Genomic DNA, 26985 nt, shown 5'->3' on the forward strand with positions numbered 1-26985 from the left:
TTGCTAAATATGTGCTAATGTGCTAAGACTGTCCAGTCCACAAGCAGGAAGCATGCGCTTGACAAGTGACGTCAGAGTGTGTTGTGAAGCACTAGATGTGGAGTACTCACATGTGCGCTTACCCTTAACCATGTACAATTGCTCATTAATGTTGAGCACGAGTCCACATGAGCAACAGCACCATTATCATACCATGAAAGGGGGTCCATATGACTCATGCACTATATTTCAAGTCTTCTGAAGTTATAAATAGAACTGTTTGATGTACAGACCAGAATTTAAAGGAACACTCCACCGTTTTTAGAAATAGGGCTTATTCATCTTTCCTACATTTAGATATGTGGGCAAGTGCATTTTTGTCTCAGTGCATGCATTGTTTTAGTTTGGCAGGGTCGCTGCTAGCTTAGCTTAGCATAACGAATGGAATCCTATGCTGCCAGCTAGCATGTCTCAAGTCAAAGGGATAAAAAAAAAAACCTAAATTCTTCTTGTGGCCTGTGTATTCTCAACGAGTACAAGTAGCGATGCAGATTAAGACTAGGCGATTCCCTGGGCAGATTATGGGAGAGCACAGGCGAAGCACTGCTACTTGGGTGCAGAGATATCAAGCAACCCATTGCGATCCCTCAACAGCCGGAGGATGAGAGTCGTGATATCTGCGCCCAAGTAGCAGTGCTTCGCCTGTGCTTCCCCATAATCTGCCCAGGAAATCGCCTAGTCTTAATCTGCATCGCTACTTGTACTCGTTGTGAATACGCAGGCCACAAGAAGTAATCAAGTGGGTGCTAGCGGCGACCCTGCCAAACTAACACAATGCATGCACTGAGACAAAAATGCATTTGCCCACATATCTAAATTTAGGAAAGAAGATGAATAAGCCCTGTTTCTAAAAACGGTGGAGAGTTCCTTTAGCTTGCTATTGATATTATAGCTGTGAATCTCTGTAACTGAATAAGAGAGTCATTGGGTTAAACTCAAGAACTGGATAAGCCAGAATCAAGTTAATTATTTTAGAACCAAATTTGTTAAATAACAATGTTTCGCTGATGACCACAATTATAATTGCATCAAAATATTATCCAGTGGAAAATATGGAGATCATGTTCAGTAGAGGAATCCTGTGAAAAACCTTGTTTATCTCATTCTCATTATTGATCTGTCGTGCTGATTTTCATCTTTTTTTTAGCTTTACCACTCAAAGTTGCTTTGAGAACATTCACTTGTTAGCCAGCACTTTTTCCTTATTTCTAAATAAAAATAAACGCGTGTTCCAGCTGTGACTAGCTGCAAGGGGTTGATCAGCTTGCAGAGAGGGCGGCTGCAATAACAGAACTCTTCTGCTTACTCTGGCACAGGAAGATGGTTCAGCTTAAAGACACGTTTGGACACAGATTGTTTTTCTGTCAGTTGTTGTGGTCATGTGACATTTATGGCACACGAGTGTTAGGACGCTGTTTGTCTTTGGCATTCCACACTGCAAAGTCAGGAATCTTTGACTCCTATCTATGCATCCAGTCACATTTTCTTCCTCTTCCTTTCCTCAATCCAAAGGTGTTTGAGAGAACTCTGTCACATACTGTCAGTCAGGTAAGAAAAAATGCAGGACGTGCAGGCGGTATTGCAAGAAAAAAGTGTTTTTGATGATTTATAAATGGCTTGATCTCAGTAGGAGGAAGAGCTTTGTAGATTTCAGTGACCCACATTTCAAAATCCCACAGATACAAACACACACGGCACAGCGTTTGTCACAGAGCATCTGATAGAAACACGCCAAGAAACCAAATCACATGCAAGTGCAAAGAGTATGTTTATCGATCGATAAGCAATAATTCAGTCAATCCTAGAGATGCGTCAATCAATCACAGATCAGCTCTCCCTGAAGTTCCCTCTCCTCCACCGTCATGAGCTTGAATTTACATGAAATCATTTGAATCTGACCCTGATCTGTAGCATGCTAATCAGTTAGACTGATCGCAAACCTAGTTGTCACATTTATTCAGCACTGATAGATACCAGACGCTCGTCAGTGGGTTGTCCCCCCTCCGCTGGGAATTCTGGGACTGGAGCACCCGTAGCCCAAGGCTTCAGCAGTCCTGGTTTCCTCTGCCTCGCTCTTCTCCACCCCAGTGTAAAGTAGAACCAGATGAGGTTATTCTGGGCGGCTTAATCTAACCTGTCTGGAATGGCACGGCACTCCAAATATAAGGAGGTTTAGAGACCATTTGACTATATAAGGATATTGAGCATGTTGTACGCTAAAATTCTTTTGTCATATCAAAAGTGCAAGTTTTCAGTTTGAAATCATGGGATGGCATGGAGTACACTTCATTATCAGGGTATCCGCGGGGTCTTGAAAAGTCTTAAAAGGTGATAAATCAATTTAGGGAAATTTAAGACCCTTATAAAGTATTAAAAAGTCTTATCACGGCTTTATAAAGTCTTAAATTTTGAAAGAATTTTCTTCAAGCTTTGTCAAAAGAGTTTGACTCCAAAAAGTATTTATGAATATATTTCTTTTCATCCCCATATAAGTATTAAAAAACAACGGGGCGCTCAGTCTGAGATCGGCTCGGAGTGCGCGCGGCAGGGATGGAAATTAGCACCGCCACCAGCCAAATGCGGCTGGTTTTGAGTTGTGGCGGGTAAACTCGCTTCACCTACCGAGCTGTTTCACCTCTTTGTAAACTTTGTTCAATGCATGCGAGTGCTGCCGTATGTGCGCATATGACCAGTCGTTTTCTCCGTCATCACTCGCGTGAAGACTGTGAGACTCGCGCGTGCTGAGAGAAGATCTGACGCTGTGCATCATCCGAGAGCGCGCACTCGTCTCACAGCGCGCAAATATTGAGTTCTCTTTCAAGTCTTGCACTTAAACGGACAAACTCACACAAGAAGTATGTCAACATGTCGATCTTGATGAGTATCCTAGCAGACATAGTCTGAATATGCCTTAAGTGAACTGTATAGTATGCACAGTCGAGAAAGACGAGCATATCCCTGCCTCAGGTCTTAAAGGCGCAGTAGCCTTTACTGCTGCCTGAGTGATGTCCTTATATTTAGTTTGACATTAAACAATACTCTTGATTGAATAGCTTTTATATGTTTAATAAGGATTAATATTTCATTTAAACAGTTAAATATGCAGTTATTTTACATTTGATTACTTTATTCAATTTCTGTCCTTCTCTGCAGGCCAGTAGGCATGTGCATTATTATTTAATGAACACATGAGTGAGGTTGAGTTAAACATTTTAGTTTGAATTTTATTTTCCGTTTTTTGGCTTTGGTTTCGGCCAAGATTTTTTATTTTGGTGCATCCCTACTGACAATGTTCTGCTCGGTATGTTGTCAACATGCTTTCTTTGTTGGGACTAAAAACTATAAAACTGGAAGCCATAAAAGACCGCAAATCTTCCAAATGCCTCATCCAGGTAAAAAAAGAGCACACAGAGCCCTACTCATTTAATGAAATGTATATTAGTTCATGTTTTGTGTGTGTATAAGCGAGAAAGGGAATGTGTCGCCCTCCTTATGTTGCAAAACAGATATGCAATATAAACGATACAAAATTGGCCTACGATAGAGATTTAAAGTCTACATTCGACTACAACTGTTTATTAAGTTAAAGGTTTGTTGCCGATTAGAACTTGAAGTGCGATGGGGTCTTAAAATATTTTGAGAAGGTCTTTAAAAAGTCTTAAAAAGGTATTGAAATTAACTTCAGGATTCCTGCATATACCCTGATTATGTTAGTTTAATGTTCTCTTCCATTTCAAATAGCTGTATGTACACATAAACCTTTTGAAGACAAATGAACAATTGATCTGTCGTATTTTACCTCTTTTGCTCTTTCAGACATCAACAGATAATTTGAAACTGAGTTTTTTCTTTGCATTTCATGCTATTTAGACCATAGACTGTAAAAAAATATGGACGTAGTGTCCGTGACGTCACCCATAGGATTCCGATAAGCCGCTCTGAAGCTTAAAGTAGGGGCGAGCTGGGCATTGCCATCTTGTGAGCGAGTCATCGCGTGTCACTCCCGGATAACACAAAATGGGCAAAAAGGCGGGATGTGCGCGGAGCTGAGGTGACTGAATGACTATAGACGGCGGATAAATGGCTATCCACTTGTAACCATGCCCTTAATTATGCAGAACTTTAAGGCTTTATATAACGTAAACGAATGAGTTATAAAAAAATCCACCCCCCTCACAGAAGTCATGAAGGTTGTCATGAAGATCAAAATTAGCCGTATAGGCCAAAACCACAATTTGTACCAGGCTGTAAACATGTTTTTTTCTGCTGTAAAGTTGAGAATTTTAACATGGGGCTCAATGAGATTCTGCTCACTTCTGGAGCCGCTCTAGCGGCCAGTTAAGGAATTACAGTTTACATTACTTCCGTATTGGCTAGATCGCCGGTGGTTGCCACTTGATTTAGACCAGTCATCTAATTTTTTTTCTAATTTTTTAAAAAACTTTTTAAAATCAGTTACATAAGGTAGATTGGTCTTATTTGAATCTAAAAAGTAATGATTAGCCCTAACAAATTGATAGTTGGTCAGACTAGTTCTTAACTTAGCGGCTATGTTTATGTAGCTGGCTTCAGAAACATTTCTTAGCATGGTTTCATATTGTATTAAATATACATTGCATGAGTATTTTCACTTCTTGCTTTTCATTTTACCTTTCCCTAGAGTTGGTGAAGAAGTTGAAACTTTGCCCTAAAGGCTTTCTTTTTCATGGTCTTTTTAATTTAATAATATATTTTTTATTTATCATTGAAACTGGCTATTTGAAGGCTGAACGAGGACCAAGATTGGCTCAAGTTCAGAAATCCTCAAAATCTCCATTTACACCTGGTATTAACATCCATCTCATCAACATTTTGTGATCCGGTTGTCGGAATTGTAAGTTGTTGCACTTGAAGTAAAAGTGAGAATAGTCTTAACATTATCTGGAAAATCAGGTAATTTCCAGTAAAAAAAATTGTTTTTGTTTTGTTTATATAACTGTTTGGCAGTATTCAATACTGTATGGATGTACAGTACACACAAATCTGCAAGAGCACTGGCTCTTCCGTGGAATGTGCCGCCTCAGTTCTTCTCTGGGTCCAGCTGGTCTTGTGTTGGCAGACACTCAAGTGCCAACAAAGAGCCGCATTATTCAGACCACTGTAGAGCTGAGCGCCTGTTTACTTTAGCATAAGAAGTTAGGCAAGAAAGCTGATTATGACTTAACATTGATACCTGTATTCTTTGATATAATCACTGAAAGCCATTCAGGTGTCTCTAATGTGACTTTGTGATTTACAGGTCAGTTTTTCAAGGGGCTTTCGTAACTATCACAGAAAGTTAGTAGCAGTAGTTGGGGTGTGGATGGAAAGATAGCTCAATAGCAGATAAGGCAATAAAAAAGAGAAAATACACCAGAGTTAAAGATTTATGTTTTTGTACATTTTAATTATTATAATGGTAACACTTTACTTAAAGCATTTATGAGAAGTGTATATATAATATATGCAAGGCATTATAACGGTATGCATTACTTATGCAATAATTATGCAATATAATGCACCTTATAATGCATTGTTCATGATAATGTATGCTCTAATGAATAATGGTAACCACAGTTATAATACATTAAAATACTTATCTATTAATTTTTACACCTTTAGAAATGTATAATGTATTAAAAGACATGATAAACCAATCTCAGATATAACAAGAAATCTGCAAATATTATACTTATAAGTCATTTTAACTTTGGTTACAATTATTTATGACAAGATTTAATGCATTTTACATAAAGGCTTTAAGTAAAGTGTAACCAAAAATAATTTTGTATTATTTAATAAATAAAATCAAAATAAAAAAGTAAAAAAATAAAAAACAGTTTTATTATCAAAGATAATAGTAATAATAATGCTTTTAATAATAATATATTTTGTTGTTTTATAAATTAGGTTTATTATTAATCACATTTTTATTAATTTGTGATGGCAATAATAATCACAATAAAATATTCTTTCCCCATCTGTAGGCAGTTTTAATTGGCAAACGATGTCGTAACAGCACATTAATATAGAATCCAGAATGTACATTGACACTGTGATGCAAATGTAACTCGTCCTGTCGAATGTTAGAGTCTGGTTTGTGTTGGCGTATACACTGCCTGAACATTCTTCGAAGAAGCTTGAAGTGTGTGCGAAGTGTCCGAGGCAGTGGTCACTGGTCACACTGATGTGATATGATGAGAGCATCACAGACAGCTGAGCTTCTTCATCTGAATGGCCGTATCTCAGCCTTCCTCATGTCGTGATGATAAAGCCTGTCAGCTCATCTCACAGTGATTGTCAGTGCACTTCACCCTGGCCATGACTGCTCATACTGCAGTACACACTACACAGACTTCACATAGCTTCAGGAACAAAACCTCCTGCGGCTTGTTTTCCATTTCTCATTTCAGAAATATTTATGTAGGATATATATAAAATAATATATAAAATATAGTGAACCTATAAAATAATTTATAGTGAACCTATAAAATAATATAAAAAATATGGTTTATAAAATAATTTTAAAATGATTGCAACTTCCATCAGCCATATTTTTGCATCTCTTATACACCGACATTTTCTTATAATATTTACTTCAGCGATTATTTGATATATTCAGCTTGGAGCAGATTGTGTGTGTTGTTCTCCTCTGGTGACTCAAAGTCAGATGGGTTCAGTCACTGTTTATCATGACGTGTTGCCTTGCAGTGTTTGTGGTCTGAAAGAGAGGCTATGTAATCGAGGGAAAGCCCTAGTGCATGATGGGATGTTGGAGGACTCAGTATATGGAGGGCAGGGTCAGTATTAGGTCATCTCCATCCAGTTACTTTCAGTCATTGCAGTCTCTCAGAAAGAATAAGAATGGAATAGCCCAATCGTGCTCCAGTACGTCTCGTTTCCTGTGATCATCATCAGAGGCTTGTGTCACTCTTAACTTCTCTGTGTAATACCTTTGAGGCAAGTGCGTTAAAATCTGTTCACTTCCCCTAATTCAATCACTTTGAATCACTTTTCAGGTCATTGTGAGATGTATTTGGCTCTCCGTTTGACTGCCTTTGTCTCTAAATCACAGTATTTGCAGTTTATATTCACATTACTTAAATGTAATGAGTTGCAATGCCACTCATTCCATTTGGTCCAGCACACTGCAGAATAATATAACACTCTTTATAAGTTAATAAATAACACTATTATTTATTTATTTGATTTTTTGTTTTCTTTAAGATATAATAAAAATAATGCATAACATCCAGTTTAACATCATATCACCTTTTTTATTTAATTTATTTTTATTTTATTCCACAAGAATGTTGAATCATTATAAGCACTGAGTTACGCTTATTTTCATACATCAGTCCAGTCCACATAGGGATTATATTCCATAATTTATAATACTAATTATTAACACTATTGTTTAGTTATTTGATCTTTAGTTTACTTTAAAATATAACAAATGCATAAAGCTTAATATGCAGTCAATTAACACTTTATGTTTTTATAACTTTTTTTTTTTTTTTTTATATTCTTCAGATAAATCTGTGGTTAATTCTATGGGCTGTTTTGTAAAGCTTGTTTGAGCAGCAAATAACCAGAAGAGGTGGATTGTGCTCAGTGGTTCAATATTCTAAATATAAATCCTCATAATTAATGACTTAAATCACTAAGTAGGGGGCACTTTTTTCATCCATAACAAGCCTGTTACCCGTCTTCCTACTGATAGCCAGCAGACACACCCAGAATGTGTTTGCATTCAAACGAAAGTTCTGTTTTCTGGTACCACTTTCTGCTAGCAGGGGAATTAACACGGTCATGCCTAAAGATCTCTATTTTTTCTCTCGGTCTCCAGACCACTCCAGCTCCAGCGGCACATTGTCGTTCCAGCCTCTGCGGTCGCAAGGTCCCATCCCCACGGCCCACGTCATGCCATCTCCGTCCAGCTCCAAACTCAGCGCGCCCTCTGCCCCCACCAGCCCCTGGAGCAGCTGCCAGCTCCCTTCTCCCCTCGACAGCCCCCTGGACATGAAAGACCCCCGGCCGGTGCGCCGCTGGTCCTCCCTCACCCGTCTTACCGGCCAGGAAAAGTCCACCCCTTCAGGGAGACCGTCGTACCGCGTGGACCCTCACGGATCCCTGGATCGAGGTGTGCTCTACGGCTACCGACAGGACCCTCTTTATTCAGATGGCTTTCTCTCTCAGAGCCTGCACAAACTTTCCACCAACTCTGACTTTACTAAGTATGACCTGGGCAGCAGTAACACCCTAGGTAAAACGGACTCATCTTGCTCCTCTCCTCTCAAGCCCAGCACATTAGACCTCACCTACAGTGCCTTACCAGAGAGCAAGACCCCCACGATCGGTCTGGCCGGGCCTGGGCAGAGAGGTCCCACACTTAGGCACCAGGCCGTGGGAGGGTCACCCATCCAGCCGGCCGTACGGACGCAGATGTGGCTGAGTGAGCAGATGGAGTACCGTCCGGGACCAGAGGGATGTGGCGGCTCGTGGCAACAGGAACAGCAGCAGCGAGAGCGACCGCGGCAGGAAGCAGAACTCCCACAGGTCAGTTTGCAATTTCTTTGACGGAATGTGAAGATGGGAAAAATGAGCTGGGTGCTCTAGTTGTGTCTATGGTAAAGTGTAAATAAAGCGTACTATACTAAAGTATAGTTAAGTCGATGCTGAGTTGTTTTAATGATGCCATTGATGTATCGTCTTGTAAAAGTAGGTTCATCGCGCCCTCTGCTGGATACAGTGGTATGGTAAATTATAATGAAGCATATTATTATTTTTAGTGATTTTAAGAATTAAGGGTTGCTCCAGAATGCATTGTGTTATTTTAGTATTATTTATGTTATTATATTTTTTATGAATTATTTATTAATTTTTATTATGGTTTTATTTGTAATACTTTTTTAATAAATATTATAGTTTGTCTTTTAAATATATATATATATATATATATATATATATATATATATAGGTTTAATTTATTTTAAAATTAATAAATGTAAAATTTTGTTATTTATTGGAACAGACATTTTATTTAAATAATATATTTTAAGATAAGATATATATATATATATATATATGTGTGTGTGTGTGTGTGTGTGTGTGTGTGTGTGTGTGTGTGTATGTATGTGTATATATATATATATATATATATATATATATATATATATATATATATTTATATATTAGGGCTGGGCGATATGTTAATTTTTGGGGGGCGATAATCGCCTTGAAAAATATCGCGATATCCGATAATATCATCTACTCCGCACTGATCCCGCTCACTCCCCTGCGCGCCACAAAATTTTCCAGGCATAAAATGGAGGACAACGCTTAATATCCAAGAAAAGATGTACATCAGTAATTTGGCAGTATTATGGATTTAAAGTACCAAATGCAAATGGTGAACCAGTGGATTCAACAGAAGCTATCTGCAGGCTTTGCAAAAAAAAGAAGAAGAAAAAAAAGAAAGAAAGTGAACCACTAACCTCTGCAGCCATATCCACGTACACTACCCAGCATTAGCGGTCTCGTTTGAGCCCCGCTCTGCAGCCGCTTCTCAAAGACGACGGATATGTGGTCGAGCAGCAATGACACCGTAAATGTCAATTGGAGCTTAGATCGTGCTCAAAAAATCAAGCCCGACCCTAAAAGATCAAGCCCGAGCTTGTGCTCGTTGTGTCCGAGCCTTGCCCGGCCCGGCACATTAACTGTAATTATGAGAACGAGCCTGTAATGAGCGAAGCGGACCGGTGTGACTCATGTTAAAACTAAAATTAACGAAATAAGCTGATAACATCACTGTTTTCCCAGAACGACTGGAAATCAAATTTTGCTGCAATATTGTCCTGTTTAACACGGTGAAGCTGCTTTGAAACAATCGTCATTGTAAAAGAACTATATAATAAATAAAGCTGACTTGGCTTGACTTAGCTCAATAATCCGCAGGCGCGCTCGTGAACCGCTCACCTGTAAAATAATTAAATCCAGCTCAGACATTTATCTGTAGCTCACTTTGTTGTAGCCATTAAACAATGTTTGTCTTCTTTCTTTTTGCATATTATGTTTGAATAGGCCTATTATAATAGTATTTTTACATTTCATCTGATTATGATAAGTGCAAAGATGCGAGTGAGTCAGAAATTATTTTGGTGGTTATATTTAGTTTAATATTAAGTTTTGTTTTGTAGAAAGCATTCTTTCGTTTTGTTTAAATTGTATCTTAATTTTAATAAAGGTTTCTTTGGCCAATTGCTTGGGTTTAATAAATAATATGGAAATGGAAGACATGAATCGTGTTGAAGTCGCGGGAGTGATCGCTTTAATATCTAATGAACTTGAGCGCGTGTCTCATAAATAAACCGAAACGCAGCAGGCTACTTGCCTCACAGAAATATGCGCATAGAAAGCTTAAAATGTCCACTTTTAAACGAAGCATTCGAAACGAAAATATGTAATTAAGCAAAGTGCAGTGTTGACGCGAGCAGCTCATGCGTTTCTGTTCAGAACTGCGCTCCATCACTGCACGAACTGTGAGTTTAACGCGCATTTTTACTTCACTTTAATATATTTTTCTTTCATTTTTTATATTATAATAATTTTATTCTGACACCTTTATTTTATAGTATTTAAAATACAGGCCTATGGTTAGGTTTTATAGACATTTTCAACCGTTTAAGGTTGAGCTATTTTTTTCCCCCGTTGAGCTATTTTTCCCCCCAAAGGTTTCTCTCTCGTTTTATTTTTAGCGTTAGTAGACTATTTTAAATGTTTTCCAGGTTTCCATGTTTGATTAATGTTTGTATTATTAATAGGCTATTATATTTATAATTTAGCCTAATAGGCAATAATATTTTTAGAGCGTTTTAAAACATTTAGCCAAGCCATGTGCTTCTCTTTGCGCGTGTATAATGAAAACACAACCAACGTCTTATCCATAATTCAATGTTTTGCTTTAACACATATAGGCTACTGTAGTTATGCATCAAAAACACTAAAAAGGTGAGTGTATGGTAACTACTATTTATAATGTATTTGGCAACGCAATGTCCTGTGAGTTTATCAGTCGTCATTTTTATGATGTCGATTATCGTCTGATAACACTGACTGTTATCGATATCGACATATTTGCGAGACATCGTCGATATATGATAATATCGTCATATCGCCCAGCCCTAATATATATATATATATATATATATATATATATATATATATATATATATATATATATGTGCGTGTGTGTGTATGTATGTATGTGTGTGTGTGTATATATATATATATATATATATATATATATATATATACACACATATCATAATTATACATTGTATACACACGTATTATGTAAACAAACTTTTATTTTGTATGTGATTAATCACGTTTAATTGATTGCCCAGCATTAATATAATATAATATAATATAATTAAACAGACACATTTTAGTTTCTAATAGTAATTATATTAATAATAATTATTGCTGTTATTTTAGTTTTAGTTTGGTACATTTGGAAAATTTGATAGATTTAAAATTAGTATAATAGTATGTCAAAATTATTATTAAAAATGATTGTGGTAATGCATTCCTCAGATGCTGTCAGTAGAGTTTAATTTGTATTGCGCTTGAGTTAAAAATGACTTTCAGATCATGCTTTATAGTGAAATGTTCAAATCCAGTTTTTTTTTTTTTTTTTGCATAAATAGACAGTTGGAGGGGAGGGGTGAAAAGTAAGATGGATTCCTGGCATCAGCCAAAAAGGAAAGTCATTTCAAAAGCAGAACAATGTTATGATTATAATAATGTGCATTGAACACTATAGGACTGGAAATGTGCATTACGAAAGTAAATAATGTTGATTATGGCCTGCTGTGACGGGTGTCTATTTTCCATAGTAAAGACCCAGCAGTGTTTGTTCCAGTTCTGCAGGACTTTAATATTTGCTGATGTTTTGCATTTCTCTGCTTGAGGCTCTAAATGTTTTATTCAACCTAAAGAGACACAAAACCATTTGTTATCAGCGGAAGTGTTTTATTTGCAGCGTTTACTTCCATTCAGTCTGATTTCTCAAAGGCCTGCACTGCACAGTAAGTCATTCCTATAACGTTACTTCATAAATATAATCACACAGATATTAACACGAACACAGTGATTGATTATGATTGTATAAATAATGTAAAAAGGTTACAACTTTGATTATATTATAGTCAAACCAGTTTGTTTTCTCATTAAAACCATGACTATGTCCTTCTTCGAAATATATCTGATTAGGAGTGCATATCCACAGCTTTTATTAAAAAATGCACTTAATAGTAGTGTCAGTGACGTGTCATGTGATTTGAGAGCATGTCTGTATTTTCAGGTAAATGGTATAAAATATATTTTGAGAGAATCCCATTGTTAATCGTATTTGTGTGCATTTAGAGGCAATAACCACTAGAGGGTGCAGTGAGACTGGAAGCAAATGCTTCCTGTCAGTTTTAAAGCCTCAGTATATTTGAAACTAAAATGTAGGAGCATTTTGATCCATTTTAAATTAGGTGGTTTTTTTTAGTGTTCTTTATTTGATTCTGCAGAGTTATGAGGTGGTAATCAGTTTTTATTAATTTACTATACCCTTCCATTAAGCTCTAGCAAAGTGTGTATTATAGTGAAATATGAGTGAAATATGTGTCCTGAAAATGTGTCAAACCCCAAAAAAAGAGTTAGCCCAGCCAATCAGAAACATTTTCTGCCTGCCAATCATGCACCTTTGTCCAAGTTAGAAAAAGAAATCAGTCTAATGTCTGAAATAATTTACAGCAGTTTTAAACTGGTTTTGGAGGTAGAGCGAATCTCTTATACCGATTATTCTTGTTTCGGGCCATTTTCGGGTCACATGAGCTTGACCAGAATGAGCATGATCAATAGAGCCACTATAATAAGCAGAAAGTTGAGCAGCAGGTTTAGTCCTCGGTTATTGGTCAGATCCATGCTGATGGGATGCAGATTTCCAGGGTTGTGGTGCCGTGTAGTCCAAGCGTATCCGGCCCCAGGTGGATGTTCTTCTTTTTTTGCCAGTGAAAGGGAGCAGGTTACATCACCGCTGGTCTCTCACATGCCGTGGAAAGAGCTAAACATGATTGACAGACTGACATGAGCTTTGCTGACAAGACACAGTCACAAACAGGTTTCTTTTAAAGACAATAACTGGTTCTCTTGTGTATTAATTCTTATTGAAACACATTTTCTGTGACCTTTGTAACTTGATGGTTTAACAAAATTAGTACAGTGGGAGTATCAGTCAGAAACAGAAGCGGCACACTTTTTATTGCACACTCGTGATCATATCATTTTTTTATTGAGCAAGTGTTTTTCACTTTGGCATGGTGTGTGTAATGGCAGACGTGACTCAGATGATGTCTCTCAGGCCCGCAGGTGACATGCAGTGATGGGATAGTGACAGACACATGGACAGACAGTAGCATGCAGCATATGTTCAGAGTGAAGGCTGGTCAGTTCTTCAGTTTCGCCCCAGCATGGAGCTCCAGTCCTGTTTTAGCTGGACGCCACTTCCCTAATGAATTGTGCTGTTATATATACTGCGCATACACTATTATCTAAAAGTTTGGGGTCTGTAAGTTTTTGTTTAATGTTTTCTCATTATCTACAAGTCTGCATTTATCTAATAAAAATACAGTAGAGTACAGTACAAATTACAATGTAAAATAACTGTTTTCTATTTGAATATATTGTAAAATGTAATTTATTTCCTGTAATAGCAGAGCTGAATTTTCAGCATCATTACTTGCCACGTCTTGTGATCCTTCAGAAATCATTATAATATGCTGATATGGTGCTCAAGAAACATTTCTTATTATTATCAATGTTGAAAAGATCTTTGCTGCTTAAAATGTCAGGGTTTATGACAACATTTATTTAAAATATAATTTTTTAGGTAACATTATATATTTATTTACTGTCACTTTTGATCAATTTAATGCATCCTTGCAAAATTAAACTTGTTAATATAAAAAACTTTTAAAAGGTAATGTTACTATTTTTTTCTTAGTATTAAAGGTGCACTGTGTATTTTAGCGGCATCTAGTGGTGAGGTTGCGAATTGCAACCGCCCACCCCTCCCTTTTGGAGGACATGGGGACGCTACGGTGGCTGACACAGGACAAAGTTGTCATTGTCTGTGACAGCAGAGTAATTAGCGCTCTGTAGGGCAGTTTGTCCATTTAGGGCTACTGTAGAAACATGCCCGTGCAAAATGGTGACTTCACTGTAAGGGGGCCCGAGGTGTATGGAGATAGGAGTTGAGTACCTCATTCTAAGGTAATAAAGACGAACGTTATGTAAGGTCTTTATATACCAATGAAAACATAGTTATGTATATTATATTGCATTTCTATCAATAGATCCTCATAAATATTACACGCTGCACCTTTAAATTAAGTCGTTTAATTATACTTTATTTATTTATATTTGTTTTATTCATTTTGCCTCATCCACTGTTTTGGAGGGGTGAATTTTTTTTCACAATGGCACTATGCATTATGAAAATTAAAAGGATACATGTGCTGCCTTAGTATTTAGCCCGTAATGTAGTTAAATTATAAAATTAATCACGTTTTTTTCTTTTTCTTTTCAGTATTGTCGTTCTTGTGGCACTCTGAATTTGCTATTTACAAGCAAATTTTTTAGCCAAAAACCATGCAATGTACAACCCAACTATTCAAAACCCTCTATAAAATAATAATAATAAATAGTCCCGCCCCTTGATGCAATTGGCCCCCTGTGTACAGTTCTTTGCCCTCATTAGCTACAAGGAAGACCGTGGCCCCTCCCGCTCACATTAGCAAGACAATGATGTAGATGAGCAGCAGGCAGATGAGGATGAGGCAGAAGTTGACGAAGAGCTCCTGCATGTTTTGCTTGGCCTGCTGGGGAACCTCCATGGTGGACGCCCGCCGCATGGCCGCCCGTGTGATGTGCTGCACCTTCTCCATACCGAAGCGGGGTGGGTGGGATGGATTAGTGCAGAGAGAGGGAAGAGGTGCGGAGGAGAGAGAGGAAGCAAGGAAGAACGGCAGTACCACAAGGTGGAGTGGAGAGCCGTGTGGGGAGGAAGGACTGCTGATTGTTGAGGTGATCTGGTTGCCAGTGGACACAAGGCTGATGGGAGGGAGCAGACAGATGAAAGAGTGAATGTGCATGCAATATTCACACGTGACATGCAGCTCTGGTAGAGGCTTCAGACGGTTTTGAGGCTGTACATTTTTTTTTTAGGCTTAAAGCAATAGTTCATCCAAAAATGTACGTTCTGCTATCATTTACTCACCCTCCAAATCTGTTGTTTCAGACCTATGTGATTCTGCAGATCACAAGTTATTTTGAAGAATGTTGGTTCAAATAACATTGGACCCATTGGATTGTGTTCTGCAGAAATACATGAGTGTGGGTTTACTTTTTTTGTGGGTGAACTATCCCTTTAAAGGTCCTTTCATATGATTTGCATTCAGGCACCAAGAAGAGATTTTATGATGTAGCTATGTACAGTAGCAAGAAAATGTCAGTGTAAATACAGTGTACATGTACATTATATACAGTAAACTTGGAACAGACAAAATGTTGATTGATTTAATACATTGCAGAAAGAAAGAGAACCCAACGAACGTATTCATGAATTTTTACTCTCTTCGGGTGACCTTACTAAGGTCCTGTCTGAAATAGAAAGAAAAATAAGATCCCTTCATTAAGTCACTTTTTAAGCAAGTCTTGTTGAGTTGTTGCGAGACAAAATGTACTGTACCTTTCAAAAGTAAGGGGTTAGTCATTTTTAGTTAATGTTTTTAATGTTTTTGGCTTATTTATTTAACTAAAAATACAGTAAAAACTTTAGTAAAAATTTTTTTTAAATTGACTTTATTCCAGTCCTCAGTATGATCTTTCAGAAATCATTATAATATGCTAAATTGCTGCTCAAGAAAGATATCTGATATTCTGATATAACGGATGTGCTGCTTAATATTTTTGTGGATACATTATTTTATTTTTATTTTTTAGGATTGATAGAAAGTTAAACACTGAATATAAGGTTTAAAAGAACAGTGTAGTACTTTTTTATTTTATTTTTTATTATTTTTTTACAGTCTACTTTGATGTGATTGATTTTTCGACCAAAAAAAACTAATGTGAATTGTCCAGTACTCATAGGCTGCTCTTTGAAAGGTCAGCGTAAGATGAAAGGTCACTGACTCTTCATAGTGTTCAATGCATTTGGCAACTGATGCAAGTCAAATAAAATTGCTTTTAGTTTCAAATAGAGCATTTCTAATGCCCTGAATCGTTTCATTTTTAGATGTGTCACCTAAAAGGAAGATGCTTGACAGGTTTCTAAAATTAAAACCCCAGGGGTCCCGGTTCCTCTAGTTCTTTGTTCAAAGTGGATTTTTCAGTCTTACTCTTGCATTTCACTCAAAAGATGTACTTGCACAAAGCCTGGTCTATTATTCATCAAGTGCAATGTCATTAACTTACTTTATTATTATTATTATCATTATTGAATACTTGCAAGATGAGACTTTAGCAGCACATATTGTGACTTTATATAACTGTCTTTGCGGTGTAGGAGTGAGCTTATTTCTTTTCATTATCTCGTCTTGGCTCTGAGTAAATAAAAAGCGGTGGCTTCAGAAAGACATTTTATATTGGTTATTTTACATGTGTACAAAACAGCCTAAATCAGGATTTAGCACTTCGCCTCCGGAAAGATTAGATGAAACCCTGTTTTCGCTGAAAGATAAAGTGGCCTTGATTATAAATCTTTGCGTATTAGTGGAGCTCTCGTCTTAGACAAGCTTATCTCTCTCTTTCAGACTGCTGCTCATTCCTGTCTCCTCGAATCTGTAGGGAGTTTTGTCTTACAGATGCATTCGGCAGCATTGTCTCCTGAGTAAAATCACAGACATGGAAGCACCTGTGGCTTGGGTTTTCATTGGCCGCTGCGAATGAGGTTATTCTTAGGGATGACCTTTGGTGGTCACAATATTCCACTGAAATCATGGCCAGGATTTACCCAGAATCCCCCAAGAGCCTGATTCTAACTTATCACCAAGAGGGTAATAAAGACCTGGGATGATGATGTTGTTGTTGTTGTATTTGTTGTTGTTGTTGTTAGATATGTAGGCTGTGACTATTTTAGATTAATGGGAAACAGTTACATGAGGGATAGTGTAAGATTTGTGGGTTTTTTTTAATACTGAGTAGTCTAGTCTTATTTGACAGAAACCAGTTCCTTTGCAACAGCTTGTAAAGACATGAAACAGGCCTTGAATATAGCGTGCATGTTGAGTATTTAACTGCATTTCCACAATATATGTTGTTGAAGATGGTTTTGATGGTTCCCTCAATGTACTTCTGGTCTCGAACTCTGCTCCACTTAAAATTAGAGATAGACCACAGTGGTTAATTATTCAAATAGTTGTCCAACAACCAACTACTGAGGTTTTTATACTACTGATTTTTAGATTTTGTCTTATTTACTTTTTCTTGTAATATTTTTAACAGCTGCTTCAGCTTTTTTTTTAGGTACTTTAACAGTTTAGTTTAGCTAATTTGTGCTGTTCTGAATCTAAAGCACCTAATTCTTAGTTCTACTTTCCTTGCAACTTGCAAGTTTCATCTATATACAATCATTCATTTAATTTAATAGGTAAATGAAAAATAAATAAAAAAATAGTGCCAATTTGTTAGTCAGAAAGGCAAAGCTTGAATTTACGGGTATGTCCCTCTTTGGCTAATGTACTTTCAAAGATGGAGGGCCAACATGGCGACCGGCATTCGAACCCCTCACCCGTATGTATTTTCAAGGGCATATTATAAACTTACAAAAATACTTAACTTTATTACTTGAAAGAAGTAAATATACATTAATAAGCACACATATTTATGAAGGAACTAAGTGTTTTTAGCTAAGAAAAAAACTAAAAAAGTTACACAGTGTAGCTTTAACTCCAAGTCTTCCAGAGTCGCGTTCAAAGCTGATTCGAAAGGCTGCTGTTCGCCAGTTTCTGTGTTGACTAGAAGCACGCAAACGCAACTTGGCCATCATTATGTTAAGCCCCGCCCACCGACTCAATACATGATGTGATTGGTATTGAAAGTTGCTAGACGACACTTGCGGCAGATTAGATTTGCTGCTAGATGCGTCTAGATTTCTAGGTACAGAGCTTTAAGACTTCAAGACTAGTCAACTTGTTGACACAACCAAACCTACAAGACAATGTTTAAAATATTATATTTCATATCCCAACATAGTTGGCAATTTTTATGTTGTACTTTGAGAAAATACTTAAAAAGTAGTTAAAATAATAGTTTGAAATCTTGATAGCTTGAAGATTTTGTTCGAGTACAATGGCTTTGTGGGATAGAAGTATGTTGGGTCTCATCTTATTTTCATCTTTTGAACCAACGAAACCTATTCCTCACTGATTGCTTTCATAGCGTTCTTTGCATCCAGTATCACCGTAGAAAGAGGTAAAGTAGACGAGTGACAGACAGTGAAGCCTGTAGTTGAGCAGTCCATTCAAGCGCCTAACGCAGGGCACACGTGACGGAAGAGATAAACATGCTGCTGTTGACGACGGGCTGGGGAGAGATGTTTGTCAGCACCACAGGACACCAGCATTCCATCGCCCTAGTTAGCTAGTCAAGAGTCATGTCCCCCATCACCACTGGGAATGATAAGATCATTAACAATCTCCTCAGGAGGGTATCTATTGAGCAGGTCATATGCTTAAGATACCCGGCCTCATATGGTTATTCAGAGAAGATTTGTATCAACTCTCTCAAGCCATCTTTTGGCAAAAAACAGCAACTCATCAGCATTAATATGTGCAGACACTGCCAAGAAAGTTGAAAAACAAGAAAACAAGTGGAGTAAAAATAAGATAGAATCGCACCAAAAAAGGAAATCATCTGAAAAGCTGGCCTGGATATTTCCCAAGCCTGTGTGTTTATGTGCATATTTTTTTACCCTCTGCTGGCAACTTCCCTGTACAAATAAGTCCACTTGAGGCCGAGCGAGAGCACTCAGTTTCTGAACTTTCCATGATGGCATTGCAGAGCAATGCAGTGGGATTTTTTCTGGCTTGGTGATGCCTCTCTGAGGTCATGACTCTTAACAGGTAGGATAGTGCCTGTTGAGCTGGCATTAGGACAGGCTTTTTCGGCCATGCACACTAGAGCTGTGCCTATACAGTCATATATATATATATATATATATATATATATATATATATATATATATATATATATATATATATATATATATATATATATATATATATATATATTGCTTTTTTTGTTGTTGTTTTATTGTCACTAAAAAACTAAAAAGTCAGATCTACAAAAGTTAGATCTTTATGATCATCTATCTAGATCTTCTTTCTGAAGCCAGTTTTTTTTTAAATGCACTACTGGACAAAAGTGAAGCAAATGATATCACAGATTCATTCTCTCACTTTTGCTGCAGTTTCATTCTCAATACAGTTATGATATTGTGACGCATTTTTTGTATTGTGACGTATGTACTGCACTATATATATCGGTCAAAATATGTATGTAGATGTTTAAGTCACAACACCTTTCCAATTGTGTTTGTGTGTGTATATATATATATATTATACCGTTCTTAAATAAATTATATAAAAATATATTACACTTTACAGTAAGGTTCCATTTATTTAGCAACATGAAACAGATGAAAAATTAATACTTCTAAATAATTTATTAAACTTAGTTAATGTTAACTTTAACATTTACTAATACATTAAAAAATAATGTAGAAAATGTATCAAAAAGATAATGTTAGAAATTAATACATTGAACCGCATTAAATGGGACTGTAAACCAAAAAGTTTATATAATGTTTCATGATGCATAAAAATGTATTTTATATAATTTCAATTAAATTATAGAATAAATGATTTAGAAAATATGTCAAACGTGTTGTGGCATAATAAAACAGATGCTACAAATGCATTAATGTGTTTTACCTTTATTGCTTCAGTGTTTGCCTCGGGCTTGTGCAAAGGCCACACAAATGGTCCTGCTTTAACAGTCTTCTGTATACAGTTAACCTTTCCAGCTCTGCAGGGCCGCAGTATAGGCAGCGAGCTCATTTGTGCTGAAATGAAGGTTTGTCAGATCTCCCTGTGGAGAGCAGATCTGGGGTGTTGTGTGTAGGTCAGAGTCAGTCTAGGTCACGTCTCCCCGATTTGTGTTCGGCAGAAGAATGTGTCTGGCTCACTGTTTATCGCGAGCGCACAGAGCAGCGGACAGACCCAAACATCAAAACTTTGATGAATCTCAGAATCTATGCCTCTTGAAACGTCATCCACTGCTGTGTAAGAATATTAAACTGATGAATAACCCTCCGTTAATTTATCACCAAAATGTGATGGATATTTTCAGTATTCCTTTTTATGGAAATGCATATGCATGCCGCTGTTCAATCTCGAAAAGACCTATCTATGGGGATTTGCAAAACGTACATTTTTAAGATAACCTTGTCAACAAATCAATCCTGTGCCCTGTGAAATTAGGCTGGTTTCAGATTCGTTTGACCCAAATCACATGTGTGTCTCTCTTTTTCTGCAATGTAACAGAACTTGAATCCATTTTGAAAAGACAAACTGCCATGTTTATGAAGAGAGGCTCTTGAAACAGCGCTAGACACAATAGCCAAATGTGATAATAGTCAAAGGCAAAATCTAGATAAACTGATCTTGGACGGTTAGCCGACCATTGTGGTCTATCTTTAAACTGATATACGAGTTATACAAGAAAATATTACCTACCTAAATCTGTAGATGAACAGTATTGAGGTTCAATCTCGTTGCTCTGGTTTTCTTTTAGAGGAAAGGAGGTTCTGTGGCAGCAATGTGGAGTTCCAAAGTTTATGGCAGAAAAAGTGAAGGGGTGGAGTATAGGAGGAGAGAGGAAAGTGAAGAGATGCGTAGGAGGGGTCTGAGCTCTCATTCTTTCTTACATTTAAAAAATAACAATATTTGGAAGCAGATTCACAAGCTTTAGTCTTCACATAAAACGGCATACCAAAATAAGGTTATAATGGAGCGTGTTTATATTTCCTGCATTTGGATGCAGAGTCACTATCACTTCTAGTTGAAAGAGTATTCGTATGATCTTTTATTTATTTACTTTATTCAGATTTTGCATTGCAGCCAATATGTATTTCAAGCAAATTCATCTATGTATAAAATAAATAATCAGTCATTTATTTAATGATACTTGGATAATTTTTGAATGGACAAAATAATGTAGAATTATAAAGGGTTAGTTCTGTCATGAATTACTTAAACATGTTTGCTTGTTGTGTGGGAACCAGTGAGGTTCCTTCTCCTGTTACGCAGAAAATTTGATTTTCCACAAGAAAATTACCCACTAAAATATCTTAATTTGAGTTTTGAAGAGTCATGAGGCATATGGGTGACATGAGGGTGATTTAATTACATTTTTGGTTGAACTAACCCTTTAAATTTGACCTGCAAAAAAAGTTTTAGTATTTAGTTTTTAGTATTAAAAAATAGCTTTTCTCATGTGCATCTCTCAAACGCAGGTAGCTGTATAATGGGCCTTGCCTAAATGTATCATCAAATGACAAAAATTGTGCACTTCGATTAAGGTGTCAACATATCTTATTCCTACTGCATGTGCATATCAGGTTCACACAGTTTCCCAGTTATGTGCAAATACGTTGCCATTTAATTGCATATAATTGTGCCTAATATATTGTTTTTCTTGTATTTGCATGTGTTCTCTACACTGAACTGTTCAGCCCTGGTGAATTTCCTCTGTAACAGCATCCAGCAGCTCTCAGTCTCACTGGAGATTCCAGTCAGTGGATTATTACAGATATTCTCTTGATGTTGCAGCCAGAACAGCATGTGCTCTAAATGACCGGTTTTATTCAGAAGATTGTATGTGAGATCTATCCTAATAGACTATAAACATCTATAACCTAAGCTTTAAGAGCATCCTTAGGAGGCACTGGGAAATTTCCTGCATGTTTTTGCCTTTCTTTCCCCCATTGTTTGAGTTCTATTTTGAGATAAAAACATCCCAAAGTTCTCTTCCTTATAAGGAGATCACTTCGCTAGACAGGGAAGCTTTAAGAGCTTGAAGAGGACACGAGGAATGGAAAAGTAATTACGATCCAATTTCAGTGTAGTGTCCGGCCAATGCAAAACTGTTTTTTGGTGAGGCCTGAAAGAACACCACTTGACCAAAACCTTAAAATGTCAATGTCTAAAAATGCACATTGATGCAGTAGTTTAATGGTTGTGTTGTTTAGAATGATAATGTACAAGTGTCTACACTAGGGTTTAGTCTTCCATGGACAACTAGCTTCATCAAAAAAGACTTGAAAATATAGACTGGGAAAACCCAGCCTGATCTGCCGGCGATTTGAAACCTGTACATTCATTTCTACTGCCTCTGTTAAACTTTAGTGGGAAACAATCACAGACTGCCTTATCCACCATCTATTGGAGGGTTTAACACAATGACGGATAAAGAAGTGGTTGTTGCCCGTTGATCACGCCTCTTGTGCAGTAAAAAATACAGAGCAGACTCCCCAGACTAATGTTCAATTTTAAATTGAGCTTGGTCTGGTGATAGCCACACAACCACGGCTATGCTTGTAAACCACGACTAAACAAGCATAAAGCAATTACATGTAAATTCATATACCAAACAAAAATATAAGTAAAAACATTTTAACTCAGAAATTGCAAAAAAAAATGGCAGGTCATACATTGATTTAAAAGTGAAATTTGAAGTAGTTTCTTGTAAAACAATCTAATGAGCTAAATTTACAACTTAGAAAACTTTTTTTTTTACAGTGTACTAGTCTGTTTTACAGGTTTGTTTTCTCAACAACTCAGCATCTCGGGTCTTTCTGAATGTGAATTAGTTTACCAATTAGTTACCATAATCCCAATGCAACAGAACGTTGAGTGTGCCGTTTGGCTCGGTATACATGTTGTTCTTTATGGACAAGCTCATTAAAATGGATGAGGTCAGTCCTCTGTGGTGACCTTGCTCTCTGTACCTCGTTTACAGAGTGTTTATGGTGTGTAAATGTCTGGTTGCCATGTGCATGCATACACATTGTCCATTCGCCAGTGCCATGCCCTCTGGCCAGTGCTGGAAAGTTTGCTTGTTAGGTGCAATACATCCATGTCTCAACTCATTGTTCAGCTTAGCACACCCGCTCCCTGGATCCAACAGCTGTCACCAGGCCACATGAAACAGAGGTGCCTTTGGGCTATGACAAAGTGTGTGTGTGTGTGTGTGTGTGTGTGTGTGTGTGTGTGTGTGTGTGTGTGTGTGTGTGTGTGTGTGTGTGTGTGTGTGTGTGTGTGTGTGTGTGTGTGTGTGTGTGTACAGTGACCTCAAAAGGTATTTAGACACTCAAGTGACACTTGAAATGTCTGAATGTCATTGCATTACACACAAGCGGCATCTGTAAACAAATGCTGCATGAGCTTCTCAGAACTAACATTTGAAATTGCCATTTAATTGCACATACTTATAACTAACCGATCCAAAAGTGATTTTAAGTGGATGTATGAAGTCATTTCTCCTCAAGTAAACTCAAGTGTCCAAATATAGTTTGTTTTCATTTTGAACAATATTCGACCAGGTTTGCCAATGATAAAACAACATACACGTGTCCTTTTTCCTGAAATGTGTCCTTGTGCTGTCTTTCTATCAAATAAATATATATTTTAAAATATTTTGTTTCTAAATAGCATTGATAGAATTTTTTAAGCATAGCCTGTGTCTACACCGGACGCGAGCAGTGTGATGCAACGCGACAAAAGACAGTAGAAACCATTATAATCAGTGATGTTGTCTGTACTGGATGCGGCATGACAAATCCCCGACAGTAAACTGATGCCTCGTTCTATTTATGACTTACTCCAAGCACTCGCAATACTTCTCATAGGAAAGACAAATGGATTTGCAACGGTCACTTTGTCACGTCCGATGAAGACCGCTTCTAGCTGTTGTGGTGCGATGCGACCCGTCAGTGGTCGTGTCCGGTGTAGACGCGGTGTAAGTGTCTATTACAATGACAGTTTAAGCATATAGTTTAAGTCCAAATAATGTTTCGGGACACAGTATTTTATATTTTATATTTTTGCATTGTTTTTATGCAACAAGTATTCTGTATCTAAAATATCTTAAAACGAACACGTTAAGATATCACCTACATGTGGTTAACACGGAGGTTCTTATACACTGCCCCCCCCCCCCCCCCCCCAAAAAAAATGTTTCGCTGTTTGGATTAAAATAGGCAAATACATTATTGCAGAGATTATTGTGTTTCTAGCATGTTTAGCAACAGTTCTTCTAAACCTAATTTTCATTTCTTAAACAACCATGTAGGAAGACACATCATGACCAAAAATGGATGCACCTCTTGATGGAAATAAATGTTGTGATGTTATTTTCATCAAGCGGGCACATCATTTTTTGGTCAAGATCTTGTAGCATTATAAAGTCTCCTCCAGTACATCCCAAAGACTTTCAATGGTTCTTCATGATGCCACCCAACCATTCTTTCTCTGTTTGAGGCTGATGAATCTGTATATTGTCATCTGGAATATGGCCATGATGTGTTCCTACATGGTTGTTTAAAAAATTAAAATCTACACACTCCATCAATTAGGGTTAAAACTGTTGCCAAACATATAATATGCTATAAATTTAAAAATCAATAATGATCTAATCATAGACTTTTTTTTTGTGACTGGCCTCTGCTAAACTCCCCGCTGCATCACAAATGGCCACAGCACTGCCTTTATTTCCAATTCTGAGTACCACCATCTTGAAAGGAGCCAGTGTGTCTCCCCTGTGTTGCCCCAGCATGCCAAGATCTTGATGGACGGCTGTCTGGAGGGCCTTTGAGAGAGCGCGGTGGCAGGGTGTGATAGAGTTCAAAGAATTGGCACCAGATTAGCTGCGCAATGTGGCAGAGTGAAACTGTTCAAGTGCTGTAGCCGAAAGCCATCAGACCTTTCCTGTGGCCTTTGGTATGTTTGAGAGAGTGGATTTGACTTTTATTCTGTTCACTAAGGGTATCAGTCGTCTGCGAAAGAATAGCTCTTTCTAATGGCTTTCAGGCTAAGCGACATTTTTAAAGAGTGCTTTAAATATTAAAATTTTAAAGTCCTTGTAAAATCTTTTTTCTAGCTTTTTGTCCTTGTCTGATAGCTTTGAGTTCATCTACATGCCACTCCTAAACATTGACAACTAACTTTACATTTAAATGTCTTTTTTTATATTTTTTTTAGATTCTATTTACTATGGATACATGAGATATTGGAACCATATCGATTACCAGCCAATATTAATTATTTATTTGTTTGTCAGTATCAATATCAGACAATATTTCATATTTAATTGCTAATTTCTGCCTGTTTTTACATTCAGATTATCTTTGCACTTTACACTCAAAAGAATGTTAGCCCCTTTACTTATTTTAATTAATTAATAATACAATTCCATCAAATTGAATTGAATAGTCCTTACACATTTTAATTGAATAATTGCGCAGTCCTTAATAAAATATGTAACGATTATACAGTTAAATCTGGAATCATAAAGCTTAAAAAAAAAAAAACTTTTTTTTGGTTCTAGTTTTCATTTAAGTCATCATGTATAATGTTTTATATGCCTTTAGATGACCTCAAACTATTTGTGTTGTTTTTTATTTAATATTTTTGATATACTTTTCATAATAAATAATATTTTTATGCTTGATTTTTACATAAAATAGTATATAATTATATTTAGAATTCTATACTATTAGAATAAGAATGATAGATTCCAGTATCAACCATAACATAATTATTGGCTTGAAGTTTTAGTACATTCATCTCTAAAATTTGCGTCTATTTCCCCCACCCAGGAAATAGGAAATTCCTCAGCGTTTAAGTGATTTATGGGGTGTTAAATATGTTTGTTTGTTTTTCCATAGAGTTAATGTTTTGTATTTAACAATAGAATATGCAGAGGCGGTTTCTCCATTGTCAAATGAAGACCTATTCAAAGTTGCTGACTTGAGGGGAACGAGAACCTGAGGGAGTTTAATTAAAGATACAGCATTTTGCATTTTCTGGCCTCCATCTACTGTAACGAATGAGGTTCCTTTCTCAAGCAGCTGTTCCTGTCTCAGACTGTTTAAACGGCCGTGTGGAAAGAGACAAACACAAAACTGCTGCCAGGAGCTTTGAGGAGCAGGTGGAGGAACAAGTTTAAACAAACTCTTGACTCATAAAGCGTTTAGTTTATATAATGGCATAAAATTAGGTAAACGCAGACGTTTATTCCCACTAGATGCCCACTTGCCAAGAGGACAGGCGTTCTTCAGGGCTGATGTATGTTTCATTTTTTGTTTAGTTATTAACGTTTATCATAAAACAGAGACAGACTGTGATAAATCAATGTAGACCTATAACAGCCTGCATTTATGACAGATTTACAGGGTTCCTAGGGTCAACATAGTATGTAAGTCCTGGTCTTGATAGGAATGGCATGGTACTTCTGGCATGTGGTAACAACACCATCCAAGAGACAAGCTGGTGGGGAATGACCGCTATGTCCTGGCCTACATGCTCTTCACTCTTCTACATAAAGCCTGATGGCCAGATGCATGGAGATTGGAGACGTCACAGGGTTGCTGGCTTTCCTTTGGTTTAATTATTAGGCTACTTCCACCTGTCACAGGAAGCCAATTACTACTATTAAACTAAATTAGATCATTAATGTCTAAGAAGTTATTTTAACCCTCAGATATTGCCCTGTTAGAGTAGAGTAGTGCCCATAGACTAGTGTTATAAGCTA

At 37.0% G+C, this 26985-nt stretch overlaps 2 protein-coding genes across 2 annotated transcripts in view; one reads left to right on the forward strand and one right to left on the reverse strand.

Moving 5' to 3' along the window:
- Nucleotides 1-26985, forward strand: part of cep85l (centrosomal protein 85, like) — a 69939-nt gene that overhangs the window by 22960 nt on the left and 19994 nt on the right. The window contains 1 exon segment of the mRNA XM_067417971.1: nt 7907-8616. Within this exon segment, the coding sequence (XP_067274072.1) occupies nt 7907-8616 (710 nt within the window).
- pln1 (phospholamban 1) lies at nt 12073-21039 on the reverse strand. Its single transcript, XM_067417972.1, has 3 exons — nt 20910-21039; nt 14902-15222; nt 12073-13174 (listed from the first exon to the last, which is right to left on the reverse strand). Exons 2-3 carry the CDS (start codon nt 15054-15056, stop codon nt 13156-13158), a joined length of 174 nt encoding a protein of 57 aa, XP_067274073.1. The 5' UTR covers nt 15057-15222; nt 20910-21039; the 3' UTR covers nt 12073-13155.

This window comes from Pseudorasbora parva, chromosome 15 (genome assembly GCF_024679245.1).
Source record: "Pseudorasbora parva isolate DD20220531a chromosome 15, ASM2467924v1, whole genome shotgun sequence".
In the NCBI taxonomy this organism is placed as follows: Eukaryota; Metazoa; Chordata; class Actinopteri; order Cypriniformes; family Gobionidae; genus Pseudorasbora; species Pseudorasbora parva.